Source organism: Melopsittacus undulatus, chromosome 8 (assembly GCF_012275295.1).
Source record: "Melopsittacus undulatus isolate bMelUnd1 chromosome 8, bMelUnd1.mat.Z, whole genome shotgun sequence".
NCBI classification, from domain to species: Eukaryota; Metazoa; Chordata; class Aves; order Psittaciformes; family Psittaculidae; genus Melopsittacus; species Melopsittacus undulatus.
The window spans coordinates 29195021-29209728 of NC_047534.1; the positions used below are offsets into that span (position 1 = coordinate 29195021).

The following is a 14708-nucleotide window of genomic DNA, read 5'->3' on the forward strand; positions in this document are numbered from 1 at the left end:
CCAAAAACCTCTAAACCCCTTTTTAGAACCAAAGCTGAAAATCCTGTTGAAGATAAATTTGCAATGCCCTCAGCTTCTTCAATCTGAAGTATAATATTAATATTGTATTAATATATTATACTTTCATTACTGTTGTCTAATTTTGTTACTTTTTGACAGGTGTGGGTTAGCACAACTGAAAAGCATTACTGATAGCTTCCTTGTTTTCACTGCATGCTGAATTATTATTATCACTGTACTGATAAGTCTCTGCATCATCAATATTTCCATTATCTAAGTATTGTAGTTTTTGGGTGACTTGCATGTATCAACCCTGTTACTAGTTTACTAGATTCTGTAGCATGAATCCAAAGTTTAGGGCAGGAAAAAAGAAAGATTCTGAATACAAAGCTCATGTTTTCATGTACTGAAGAAAACTGAACATTTAATATAAAGGACACTCAATCTCTTCTTTCTGGTTTTATATGAAGAGGATGAAAAATTGGAGACTGTATTTTAAGCATGTTAATTTTCTAGTGAGATTTTCTAGTGTATTACATTCATCATTTATACTTTATAATAATTACTTGTTTGCTCTGCTGTTTAGTGTATCGTCTCCTGATCACATATTCCTTCCTGTTGCAAACTGGCAGCCAAAAGAGAATCCAGAAACAGAAGATGATATTGGGCCTCTAGTGCAGCATATCTATGAGGTGTGCAGTTACTACTCATTTCAATTACAAAGTTCTTTGATAAATTAAAACTTTTTGGTGTAGCTTTTCTCTGGAGTAAATTACAATTTTTTTTTCATTTTGTTCTTGCATGGAAACAAAGATTTAATTTTTTTAATGCTGGGTTAATAATTGGTGTCTGCAAGAAGGGTTGCAGTGCTTGCAGCTACTGTTACAGCAGCAGCCAAATAGGAAAGTCTGATTTTTTTTTTCATCATTACACATCCTTTACTTCCTAGCCCTTCCTAGCCCTTTACTTCCTTTCAAAAAATCTAGATAAAACTTTTGAAGTAACTTAAACTCAGAAAATGACTCATACTGTAAATTCAGTGTCTTCACTGGTATTCCAGCTGTTCTGAAATATCATGGTAAATTCTTTTCCCTTGAAAAAAATCAAGTATTTAAAAGTTCCTTAAAAGAATGATCACAGCCTTAATCCAGATTGTTTAATTAAGCAAAATTTACTGAGAGAACTGTGTGAATAAGAATAGTTAAAAGTTGTTCTAGAACTTAAAAGGCCATTTATCTAATGAAATTTAAGGGTGTATGTATCTGTGCTCAGAGTCTCTTGGCTGAGACACATACAGTAGCTGAGATTTGTGCAACGGACTTCCAAAAAAACCTAATTCCATATGGCTTTTCTTCAAAGTATTTTTTATTGAATACAGAAGTCATTTTATGTTTTGCCTGTTGGGGGACTGAAGTTTAGCTACTGTTTTCAGGTAAAGTTGACGCTATTCCCATTAGTGGCTGGGGTAAGGGTAGTGGCAGTATCATTTAAAGTAAGAACTACATGCACAAAGAAGGCAGCATTTATTTTTTAGTTTATATCTGTTACCTTTATTTTCATAATCAGCTAAGAAACAATGGTCCAAGTGCATTCAGCAAGGTGATGATGACTCTGCAGTGGCCTTACAAATACAAAAACTACACATTGCTGTATATTGTTCAGTATGAAATTGATGGTCCCATGAACTGCACTTCTGATATGGAAATCAATCCATTAAAAATTAAGGTAAGTAGGACTTTCCTTTTGAGTGGTATGAAGTATATTTGTTTGTTTTGAAAACATACTCAAAATGCCCAAATCCCTGAGGATACTAACACTGTCTGGCTTAAGTTTTCATCTATTCCTGAGGAATGAGACTGCACTGTTTGATAGCACTTGTCAATGTATATAGCAGGTGAAATAAAAGATAGATAATAGATTGTCAACCCCAAAATAAATTTGTCTTGTTTTTTTTCTCTTGAGGACTGTACTGTATGAGTTCTAAATGCAAAGCAGTGGAATTATTTTGAATGAGGTCATGAACAAAAACATTCCAGATGCTTCTGGGCTGTTTATGTAAATATTCTGGGGTTTATTTTTTGGAAGAAAATGGCACTATTTTTTTTATTACTAGTTTATTTATCTAGGCCCTCATCTAAATGCCACACAGGTCAACATGGGTGTTTCACTTTTTCCAGTTCCTCCTGGACTTGTGTATGTCTGGACATGTACAGGGGTATATGGTACATCAGTACCATACTAGTGCTATTTTTTCAGAGTAAAAACCAGAAATGTTGAGGAAGAATCTTTAACAGATTGCAAAATTGAATTATTTATTGCAGTCTTAGGAGTATTTGTTTTCTATACATGACAAAGTTTTGAGTTAAAAAATAATTAAGATACTCAAGGCTCTGTGTTAGTTCTTAATAGAAATTTGCATCAGTGATCTAATAAAGGCAAGAGTAACATTTTAATTACAGCAGTAGGTAAAGTCAGAATCTGAAGTATAGCTAGGATAGGAAGAGAAACCTGATCGATTATGTATTTTCTTCACCTTAATCTAGGATTCTTCAAGTGTATCTAAATGTAAGAATTATTTATTGGTTTTCCTTCATGTATCCGAGGTTTCTGCTTCTAAAGATGATGATAAGAATGAAACACTTAGCAGGGAAGATAATCGCCATCATCGTATCAGTCGAAGGGATATAACTGCCATTGAAGGAGATGTGCATACTTTGGTAAGCTCTCAGCATTGATATATTGATAATAGTTTTTGGGTTTTTTAAAATGAAAGTGAAGATGAAAGTTCCATGGGTTGAAAAGTAATTTCAAAAAATTCCATGTTCTCCATTTACAGTTAACAGACAAAAAAGTCATATGCTCTTGAGCTGTTGGTTGGGTTTTCCCCCAGTATGCATCAGTTTTCCTTGGGGTAGTCAGCCAGGGAGACATATGACTATGATTTTGTGCTGTTGTTTCAAAGTCCTCAAAAACAAAGGTCAAGTTGGGCACTTCATTCAGAATCAGCGACTAATTAACAGACTAATATCCAGTATTCATAATAATTTCACTGTATTGTACTTACACTGGCAAATGTACCTTCACTGTACAGTGCTTTTATCTATAATATAGCTAAAATCACAGTTATAAAATGAAGCCTTGTTTTGATGTTTTCTTCATAAAACTTATGGTTAAACTCATGGTTTAACATCAGTATTATCTGATGGATTTTAATGGAAATGTGGTTGAGAAAGGCCAGTTGAACTTCTGTAGTCCTAAGTTTGATGGCTTGGCTTCGGGAGCGAAGATTTTGGGAAAGGCTTAACCACGCTTACTTCAAGGATGATGACCATGGGCAAGTGGGATATGCAAATCTGGTTTGAAAAGGGTGCTTAGGCAATCAGGAGTGTCTGACCAGGACTAACATCTCCTGAGTAATCTTGAGTTACTCATGCGCTGGTCCGTCCGCATGCAAGGTTGGATCTGCAGCTACCCATGCACCTTGTCACCTACTGATTCAACCCTCACCTGTCCATACCGACAAGTGAGAGCAAGCCCTAAGTATGGCTTATAGATCAGGCCAGTCAGTCAAGTTTGAAGACTTCCACTGAATGCAACAAAGCATATTTTGTTGGCACCAAGTGCAGCTAATTGCCATAAGTTTTCCTGTCAAAAACCATATGGAGGATGGTAATGTGAACTGACCAGAAACTGCCCCCCACACCCTCCAACCTTTTTTGTTATGTGCATAGATAAAATATGTACCTTAAAGCCACCTCCAGCTGTTTCATGTTTGGGATCCAAGTAGCTCACGAAATAATTTTCTGAATGTAAACTTTTGGGAGACTGTAAGTAGTTATTCAATATTAGGGGTTATTAAATACATTTGATTTGTTTCTGATGCTTTGCCAGGAAAAGAGGACAAAAAATGATCTATACAAGTAAGGTAATGCCATTAATGACTTTTTAAATATTTTCATGTTTGGAATATCTTTCCTTATTTTTATATGCAGGGCTGTGGAACTGCTGATTGTTTAAAGATAGTCTGTCAAGTTGGCCACCTGGAAAGGGGAAAGAGTGCAATATTGTATTTAAAATCACGCCTTTGGACCCAAACTTTCATGAATGTGAGTGACTGAATATTCTGTCCCTGCTTCTGAAACATAAAAAGTGATTTAAAAAAAAAAAATTTTATCCATGTGATACTAATTTTGTATTTTCTTACACAGAAAGAAAATCAGAATCACTCCTATTCTCTCAAATCTTCTGCTTCTTTCAATGTTATAGAATTTCCTTATAAGAACCTTTCCTTTGAAGATGTCCACAATTCTACAGTAGTAAGTCATTTACATCCAGCTTGAGTTACCATACATAATTACTTTGAAATTAATATAAAACCAATGATGATTGAGTTACTTTCTGTGACTTGGTATGATGATAATTTTGTCAAATAATTGACTCGTATATTAATTTCAGTTATACAGTTGACGGTAAAGCAAAACTTTTTGCCCTGAACCAAGAGTTAATAATAATTGTAGCTTTAAAAACTTAACATAAATGAAAAACATGATGAACACTCCTAATGTTAATACCATTGTTGTTAGTGAAATATTTTACTTGAAAATTGTCTTCTACTGTAGTAGCATTTAGAGCTTATATAATGGACCTTTATTTTATATATATATATGAAGTACTATATGGATGTGGAACAAAAGGACCATCTGAAACCCTAGGGGGTTTCATAGAGACATGAAAGAGAATATCATAGAATCATAGAATAGTTAGGGTTGGAAAGGACCTTAAGATCATCTAGTTCCAACCCCCCTGCCATGGGCAGGGACACCTCACAATAAACCATACCACCCAAGGCTTCATCCAACCTGGCCTTGAACACCACCAGCGATGGAGCATTCACAACCTCCCTGGGCAATCCATTCCAGTGCCTCACCACCCTAACAGTAAAGAATTTCTTTCTTAGATCCAATCTAAACCTCTGCTGCTTAAGTTTCAACCCGTTACCCCTTGTCCTATCACTACAGTCCCTAATGCAGCATCCCTGTAGGCCCCCTTCAGATACTGGAAGGCTTCTATGAGGTCTCCACGCAGCCTTCTCTTCTCCAGGCTGAACAGCCCCAACTTTCTCAGCCTGTCTTCATATGGGAGTTGCTCCAGTCCCCTGATCATCCTCGTGGCCCTCCTCTGGACTTGTTCTAACAGTTCCATGTCCTTTTTATGTTGAGGACACCAGAATGCTTAATAAATATTAAATATATTGAGGTTTACCAGACTGAAACTGCATGAATGAAATTGGCTTGTCACTGCTGTGCAAAGTGTGATTTATTGTGATTTTCTATTAGGTTACTACAAACATTACATGGGGTATTCAACCACAGTCTATGCCTGTGCCAGTGTGGGTTATAATTTTGGCTGTCGTAGCAGGATTATTGCTCTTGGCTGTTCTAGTATTTGTTATGTACAGGGTAAGTACTATATTTGGGGATTTGTATTGTTTTCTTTTCCCTACTAGTGATGTGTTCCTTCAAATAGTACCAGCAGCTTACAGAAATACCCTGGTCCTTTGATCAGCTGAATTAGTTACATTTCTTTGGAGGCCAAAAAAATCGAAAAAGAGGGGGGGGGGGGGTGTGGGAAATCAAATATCTAATAAAATCTGATTATGAAAGAGAAAGGACGTGTGTATGTTTTGAAAAACACAGCAGTTTTATTGTTCTCTGAATCACAGATGGGCTTTTTCAAACGCGTGAGACCACCTCAGGAAGAGCAAGAAAGAGAACAACTGCAACCACATGAAAATGGGGAAGGAACATCAGAAGCTTAAGAAGAGTTTTATCTGTAAGACATTCTGAGTTTTTTAAATGCCTACATCTTGGTTAAAAACATTGCTTTTCCCCCATAAGGAAAAAATACTCATGACTGCAAAGTTGCTGGTCTCGGAATGTATTGGTATGTACAAAATAGGAGCAATATATTTAAATCCTCCTTTTTGCATTACTTATGTTCATATATGTGACTAATGCATCTGCACTGATTTTTGTGTGAAAAAATTAAATAATATGTAGTGCTATAATTTTGCTTATTGGGACGTAGGAGACATCATCTTTTTTGATTCACTGACAACTTTACATGAATTGCTACATAGATTCTGTGCTTTCTCTTGAAGCCAACAGCTCCCATAGACACTTGCTGGATTACACACATTTTAATTGATTTTTGTTGGCGTATACTACACTTCATTTCCTAGCTCTTGAAAGGTAGATGCACAAAAAAATGAAAATAGCTTGTTTTACAAAACTGAAGAATATTCTTTGACCATCAACTCTGCTTATGTTTTCCCTCCTGCTCAAAAAAATATTCAGTGCTTGTTCCATTGAGCTTCTTCAGTAGAATCATTCACATCTGCATGCCTGTTCTCCTTCCGGCTCAGTCTTGTGGTTTCCCTCTAGACTTTACAAATAGTGTTCTCAAGGTCCTAGATCTGTTACTGGAGGGACTGAGCTTACAGAAACAGAAGTCAGCCATAGAAAGCTGGGGATGATGTACTTTCTATGGGATCTAGTGAAAAGATTCAGGACAAGATACTAGGACTGCTGTGCATTTCCACAGAGAAGGGTACAGGTGTTCCACAGAATTATTGGTAGCATGGATTAATTCAGATAGTGCTAAGAACAAGGTGTTGGACTGTGGCTGCCAACAGATGTGTCTGATGATAAAACTCATAGCCTTTGTATTCACAAGTCAAATCTCCATAGCGTTGAAAGCTAAGTTTGTATATTACTCAGATTGAATTTCAGTTTCTCCAAAACAGTGGAAGGAATACTGTCAGGTTACCTGATGCACTGTAAGAAACTTGTTATTAATTTTCACAGCCTGTGGTTGATCATGTCCAAGCGCAGGATGGAGTAATACAGGGACTGTTTAAATTAGAGTATCTGCCAGCCAAACAAAACTAGATTACATAAGTACTTCTGCTACTGTCAGGCCTGCCTTGCCCCCTGCCCTGAGAGACCAGTGAGCTTGTCAAATGAAGTTTGTATGCAGCTGGCAATGCGAGAGAGTTTGTTTGAAAAGGGACTGTTGATGTGCCTTGTTTCATTTTGTTCATTCAGTGTTTCACTCATGGTATGCTTCATTGCACAAGACACATTTCATTGCACAAGACATTTCACTATGTCAATACATTTCATTACCATAAAAGATACTAAATATTTTTTTTCACTATTTGTTTTTTAAACCTACCAAAAATCAGTGGTTTAAAGCATGGGTTTGTTATTCTTAGCTTCATGTGGCAAAATGAAGCTTCTTATATTTAAGAGAAAATAGAGAATACAAGAACACTGTCTTTATGCATTTCAGTAGAAAGGTAGTTTCAAATTAGGAGGTGGTTTGGCTTGCAGCCATGCGTAGCTGTGTTGCACAAACCTGAGAGTGGACATACTTAAAGTATTACAAAGGTGCCTTATATGAGATTCCCAAAAAGGGAATAAATTATATTATGAACTCCCTGTATGCAGCCACATATAAAAACAAAGACTCCTACTGTAATTATACCAGTGAGATGTTTATGTAGACAAACTCATCAAACAACAAAACCTCTGGTTTGGTCTGTGTTTTTATCTCGGGTTTTTTGTTCAAAGCTGCATCTCTCCCATAAATACTGCAATACGTGGTAAATCCAGAATTATCTGAAAAGAACAGTTTGATTCAATTCCCATTTCTGCATCCCTTCCAAGATTTACAATCCACACATGGCTTTTGTTGTTCATTCTTACCTGTGATGGCATTTGAGTCATTAAGTTGGGAGCATGGAGCAGTTACATATATCAGATACAGGCTTGAATATTTATCCTTTTACATGCTTTTGTTTTAGACAATTTATTTAGATATAATTAGTTTATATGAGATGATATAGGGCATAATTCTGCTTTCACTGAATTTTCAAGGTCTTCAGTGTGGAAACATTTTATTTTTGCCTTGTAAAATAACTTACTGTCACTAGTAATATAGTAAAGAATCAGGCGTCAGGCTTTGATCCTGGTCTCAAAATGTGATTATAAAACACAACTTCAGTTATTTATGCAGGCTTCTAGTTCACACACTTTGTGAACTGATTATCTATACGTAAGGAGATAGTTTTTACCCAGTCATAGTAGGTTAAAAGGTTTAAGAGACTGTCAGACAGATTATAGCTCCAATTCTTACATGTGTGCTTTCATTACATGTATACACTGTGGTGACTTGAAATTCATCAGACTACTTGCATGTCTAGGCATTATAAGGAGATGAAAATAAATTTAAAAAAGCATAGTCAAGATTTCTTCAGCTTACATGGAAGGCACCCACAGCAATGTTATTGTCAGCGCTAACTGCATCTTAATTTTACTGTGGCAACTAGAAATTAATTTTGCTGATTTTCAGGATAAAAACATACAGAATCAGAGAATCCCAAGGGTTGGATGGGACCTCAAAAGATCATCTAGTCCAACCCCCCTGCAAGAGCAGGGTAACCTAGAGTACATCACACAGGAACTTGTCCAGGCAGGCCTTGAATATCTCCAACGTAGGAGACTCCACAACCCCCCTGGGCAACCTGTTCCAGTGCTCTGTCACTCTTACAGTAAAGAAGTTCTTCCTGATGTTAACGTGGAACCTCCTATGCTCCAGTTTACACCCATTGCCCCTTGTCCTGTCACTGGATATCACAGAAAAAAATCCTAGCTCCATCATCCTGACACCCACCCTTTACATATTTGTAAACATTGATGAGGTCACCCCTCAGTCTCCTCCAAGCTAAAGAGACCCAGCTCCCTCAGCCTCTCCTCATAAGGGAGGTGTTCCACTCCCTTCATCATCTCTGTGGCTCTGCGCTGGACTCTTTCAAGCAATTCCCTGTCCTTCTTGAACCGAGGGGCCCAGAACTGGATGCAAGATTCCAGATGTGGCCTCACCAAGGCAGAGTAGAGAGGGAGGAGAACCTCTCTTGCCCTACTAACCACACCCTTTCTAATGCACCCTAGGATGCCATTGGCCTTCTTGGCCACAAGGGCACATTGCTGGCTCATGGTCATCCTCCTAGCCACCAGGACCCCCAGGTCCCTTTCCCTTCACTACTTTCCAGCAGGTCAGCCCCCAACCTGTACTTGTAAATGGGGTTGTTCTTCCCCAGATGCAAGACTCTACACTTGCCCTTGTTGAATTTCATCCAGTTTCTCCCTGCCCAACTCTCCAGCCTGTCCAGGTCTCGCTGAATGGCAACACAGCCTTCTGGTGTGTCAGCCACTCCTCCCAGTTTAGTGTCATCAGTGAACTTGCTGAGGGTACACTCAGTTCTCTCATCCAGGTCGTTGATGAAAATATTAAACAGCACTGGTCCCAGCACCAACCCCTGAGGGACTCCACTAGACACAGACCTCCAGCTAGGGTGCCCCATTGACCACAACTCTCTGCCTTCTTCCTTTCAACTAGTCCTTGATCTACCTCACTACCTGATCATCAAGCCCACACTTCCTTAGCTTATCTATGAGGATGCTGTGGGAGACAGTATCAAATGCCTTACTGAAATAAAAAAAAAAAACACATCTACCACCCTACCATCATCCCTCCACCTAGTTACTTCCTCATAGAAGGCTGTAAGGTTGGTCAAACATGACTTCCCCCTGGTATAACCACGTTGGCTGTTTTTAATGACCCCCTCATCCTTGATATGTCTAGAGATGGTGTCAAGAATAAGTTGTTCCATCACCTTTCCAGGGATGGAGGTAAGGCTGACCGGTCATTAATTACCCGGGTCCTCCTTCTTGCCCTTCTTATAGACTGGTGTGACATTTGCCATCCTCCAATCCTCAGGCACCTCTCCCATTTCCCACAGCTTACCAAAGATGATGGAGAGCGGCCTAGCAACAAGGTGGGAGGCCTTCTGGTCTTCATTAATACTAGAACAATGCCCCACTAGTTCAAACGGAGCTACAACCCCCTTGCACTTTGACTCTAACCTGAAGTACATTTTATTGGTAGAACTGCTGTAGCTATGGAAAGATTATTCCATTTACTGAAGCTATGTAAAGTAAGACTTATTGAAATGATTTTTATTTTCTTTCATTCTACTGGAGAATAAAAGCCAATAGTTGCTTCTCCATGTTCTCTAATCTCCACTTTGATTAAAAACCAAACAAACAAAACAGTACCGTATGTAAATGGTGATGCAGGTTACTTAGCGAACATAACACACTGAATTCAGGTTAAAGTAACATTTCTGTCAGGAAGGTTCTGTACAGGATGTTTTCCTGAATGGGGGTGCAGGAAATACTTGATCTCGTGTTGTAGATTCAGCAGTAAGATTATAGACTATATATGTACTTGTGTCAATATAAATTTCATATTGACATACCGACACTGATGTATTTTTACAGCAAGTATTGTAGAATGAAGTTAAACATTTTAAAGAAACTTTTAGAAATTTATTTTGAAGTTAAATTAATGCCCTTGAGTCAGAAGTTATGTGCATAAAATGCATACTGCAAGCATTGAAGGATTACAAGTACAGTAACAGAAAACTAGTCCTCTTGAGAATTATGTTTCAGCACCATTATTTTTTATTATCTAAAATTCAACAGCTATGTAATTATTTAGACAATGAAAACATTTTAAGAGGTATATCTTTTATAATGAATTATGAAATTTTCTAAGTACTCCAGTTTGCCATTACTGTAGCATCTTGCGTTCACTATTAAAAGTTATTTCTATTACAAAATGCATATTACCTAATGCTAAATTTGACTGACAATATTTAGAAAACATAAAATAAGGAACCTAATTTATAGGTTTACATTTCTTTCAATAAACTACACGTTTTGGAGATAGCTTTTGTTTAATCATGACTACAAAGTGAAATATAGGATACATTTATCAGCAGAAGTTGAAATTTTTGAAGAAATGTTCACAAATATCAGTATCAAGTTTATAATTTTATTTGTCCCATTTTTTCTGTTTTAAATTTTGATTTACACATTGATCTTTGATTCACTTAATAATTGTGAAAACTTTAAGAAAGTTTATTATATAAGCTCTTTCTTTATAAAGCATTTTTTTCCAAGCAATGACTTTTAAATTGTTTCTAAACTTTGATGCTTACATAATCTTTACAGTAAACTCTCACAGGTATTTTGAAAATATGTCAACTATAATCAGAATGTTCTCGGTGATCCTAAGCATTCATGTTGCACTTGGCAAACCCAATTGTTGCAAAAATCTGTTGGTTACCCTGGCAAAGGGCCTGCAGTGTTTATTCTTACACCGTCACCAGTAGTCACAGAGCAGCATTATCCTGGTGAAAATCTAGTCAGTTTTTGTCTTTGGTCCAGACTAAAAGACCTATTCCAGAGTCTAATGAAGTCATAGAAAACCTGACATGCAATGCAACTTGCTTTGAATGTGACCCTTTGTATTCAGTGCTGCTGGCTTTTAATGGTGAAAATATAATAGGATTTTATAAAAGGAAAATGAAAATGCAAAAAAATGAAAAGGTGGTAGCAGACCATGGAAGAGCCTTACAGCTTGTCTATTTCAGAGATGGGAAGAACCTGTTAGTTCTCTGTTGGCTGTGGCCTCTTGTCACAAACTAATCCCACAGTTCCTATCATGATTAGAAGCTGAGCTCTAATAACTCTCATTGCCTTGACTGGGATCTTTGGTACTGAATTTTAGCTTCTAATTCCCAAGTGCAATATAACATGATCAGATCTAGTTCACTGCCTAGTAGCCTGCTTATTTTTCTTTGCCTAAGAAGGGGTGTAGCATTTGTTGATTTCCAAGCATCAGTATTTTTAAGGACACTAACAAAACCAGTGTGTTAAACTGAGGTGATAAATGAACGATATAGCAAGTTTTTCATCACCCACATTAGGTGAAACATGACGTACATTCTAAGGTGCATCCATTACTAACTCTTGAGTTATTGAGAATTGGTACAGTATTCTTTTAAGTCCACTGTGGAAAATTTGACTAGAGCCTATACAATAATGAGTTTGACTTTGTAGTACTACTACTGTTTCATGTGATTATGGTATTTAGCATTTTGTTCTCTTTTTTTTTTTTTTCCAGTGTGTAGAATTTTAATATGAGACAGGAAATCTAATCTTTCATGTGATGAAAATATGCTGCATTAAGGTGGAATAACTTGACCCTTGGCTTTTGCAAAGTAAATGAAGATTACTGTAGCATTTTCATCATCAAAAAAGCTTGCAGGTTTAGGAGGCCCTTTCTAGTGCATGAAGGAAACTTCTGTGTGTTATGATACTCATATGTTAAAAATTTAACACTATTTCTTTGTAGTAGATTTTTTTTTGCCTTTTTTGTTTTTGCTTACGCATTAAATCAACAGAGGATTAATTGCACAGGCAGAAAACTAACATACTAACGAGAGTGCTGTATTTTGGGTTTCTTAGTCGTGTAGTAAATGCTTGTAAAAAATGGGAGTATTTTCAGTAACTATGAACTTGTTTCAAAGGCCTTCAGTACATTTAAGGAGAGCAATATGCATTTGAAGTCACCTTATTTTTATTAAATTATAAATCTTGCAAAAAGAAGCGGCTATTGTGGCACAGTAATTTTGTACTGATATCAAATATATAGCTATTAAGCTGTGGTTTTCTTTTCAACTCATTCTTCTCATCCTAATTCAAATTTGATTTTATTAGATTGTATTTTTCTATATATGTATACAATTTCATAATGTTATGATTGGATAAACTGAAAAAATACAAGTATTGAGTTGATTCTGCTATTCAGAATTTTTGAATAAAATACCTCTTAATTAACAGGGATTCTGTTTTGGTTTGGTTGTGGAGGTTTTTTTTGTTTTACTTCTGGACATATTTTTCAAATGGCATTCAATTCACCTGAAGATATTTCATAGTATATGTTTATAATCCACAGTTATCTACTAAGTACAAAAGGGTCACATTTATTCAACTTTTACATTCTCAGCTAAAGAGGCACATACTAACTTGCGTCTAAAAAAATGGGAATCATAGGCAAGAAAGAAGATCTAGTCACAAATTATACTGTGTCACAAGAAGACTTATTTCCTACAAAAAATTGTATATTGAAAGTAAGTATTTCTTATTTTATACCTGCCACATCACTGCAGAAATAGTGAATTTTTGTCCTTTGGTTAGGAAAATTCTCAGGAGGGTGGTGCTTCTTGTTGTATTATTAGACCAATTTTACTTTAGTATTATGTTCTTCTTGTTTAACAATCATACTGATCTTTGTGAGTGGGTAACAGTAAGTATTTTGTGTCGCAATAAAGACATGCTCATTTTATATTGCTAGAACACTTACTTAGAAATAAATGTTGTGCTAGTGAACCCTTTAGAAAAATCTCTGAACTACCGAGTTCCCTGGATTGCTAGTAGAGAATTTGTTAACCTAAAGAAAATAATAAAAAAGGACACTACAAAGAAGAAAAACTGATACTTGTGTTTTAATTAACAGCTTCCAGTGGCCTTAGAGTAGCTACACCCAATGTACATAAGGAAACATTACAGCCGTATTGAAAACATGATTCTTGTCATGTGTTCAGTATACACAGACCTCGTTTTTGTTAAATAAAACACCTTCAGTTAGTTATCAGCATAGTGATTGTTGTTTAGTAGTTCCAAATTAACGCATTATTGAGAAATTAGACAACAGCTGTCTCATTACAGCAACAAGGCAAGAGTGTTTTTTCAAATTCCCATCTTATGCCATCACCTTCTTAAACAAAATGATGGTCCATGTCTTGAGGTTACTTAGAACACAAATCCACTGCTTCCACTTAAGTTATGCTGCTTTATGTTGCCTGGTTTTCTGACTCTTTGCATATACACATAACATTTTATTGTATGCTTTTAGTAAGTTAATTACTAATACATTAATACTTTGTTACATTGTTCTTTGTTAATATGGTCAGTTCAAGTGACTAAGAACACTGAAAAATTGAAAATACTTCTTTTTTTAAATATAACACTCAAATGTGAGAAGCAAAAAAAAAAGTCAAATACCACATTACTTTTTACAATTTCACATGCAGTCTGAACCTGTTACTGTTTTTCAGACAGTTTTTCAGAATCTATTTATATTTACATTTTTGTGTCATTTGTGTACATGCTTTTCAGTCCCTGACAAAATACCAGATGCCATGTTATATCTCTTCAGTGGCTGCTGCTGCTGTTTGTAATTTGTTTGGAGTGAGCACTCTTTAAAGACTGCAGGAGTTACTGCTGGACATACTTCCTCAAGTAAATACTTGAGTAGTTGATATAAGTAACTTATGAGCTTTCATTCCTTTTCACAGAAAATTTTGTCAAGAAAACATACCACTGATTATGATTTTTTTTTTTTTATGAAATGGGTGGGTCCTGGGTTCAGCAGTAGCACTCATTTTTCTCCTTCTTAGTAGCTGGTGCAGTGCTGTGGTTTGACTTTCAGCCTGGGAACAATGCTGATAACACTGATGTTTTTAGTTGCTGCTCAGTAATGTATATACTCTGACCAAAGACTTTCTGAGTCTCATGCTCTGTCAGGGAGGAGAGGAAGCCAGGAGGAAGCAGAGACAGGACACCTGACCCACACTAGCTAAAGAGGTATTCCATACCACATCACATCATGCCCAGTATATAAACTGGGGGCAGTTACCTGGAAGGGCTAGATCACTGCTCAGGTCAGGCTGG

The 14708-nt window shown here is 36.5% G+C and overlaps 1 protein-coding gene across 2 annotated transcripts in view; it reads left to right on the top strand.

Moving 5' to 3' along the window:
* Nucleotides 1–14375, top strand: part of ITGAV (integrin subunit alpha V) — a 61231-nt gene extending 46856 nt beyond the window's left edge. Inside the window, exons 24-31 of one of the 2 annotated variants that reach the window (XM_031045826.2) lie at nt 587–692; nt 1567–1725; nt 2604–2717; nt 3993–4106; nt 4209–4316; nt 5337–5459; nt 5723–5832; nt 12982–14375. In XM_031045826.2, coding sequence (XP_030901686.1) covers nt 587–692; nt 1567–1725; nt 2604–2717; nt 3993–4106; nt 4209–4316; nt 5337–5459; nt 5723–5818 — 820 coding nt within the window. In that variant the 3' untranslated portion in view covers nt 5819–5832; nt 12982–14375. Of the gene's footprint in view, nt 1–586; nt 693–1566; nt 1726–2603; nt 2718–3992; nt 4107–4208; nt 4317–5336; nt 5460–5722; nt 5833–12096; nt 12819–12981 lie in introns of those variants that run through there. The other variant, XM_005145596.3, reaches the window with a different exon arrangement.
* The last annotated feature ends 333 nt before the right edge of the window (nt 14376–14708 follow it).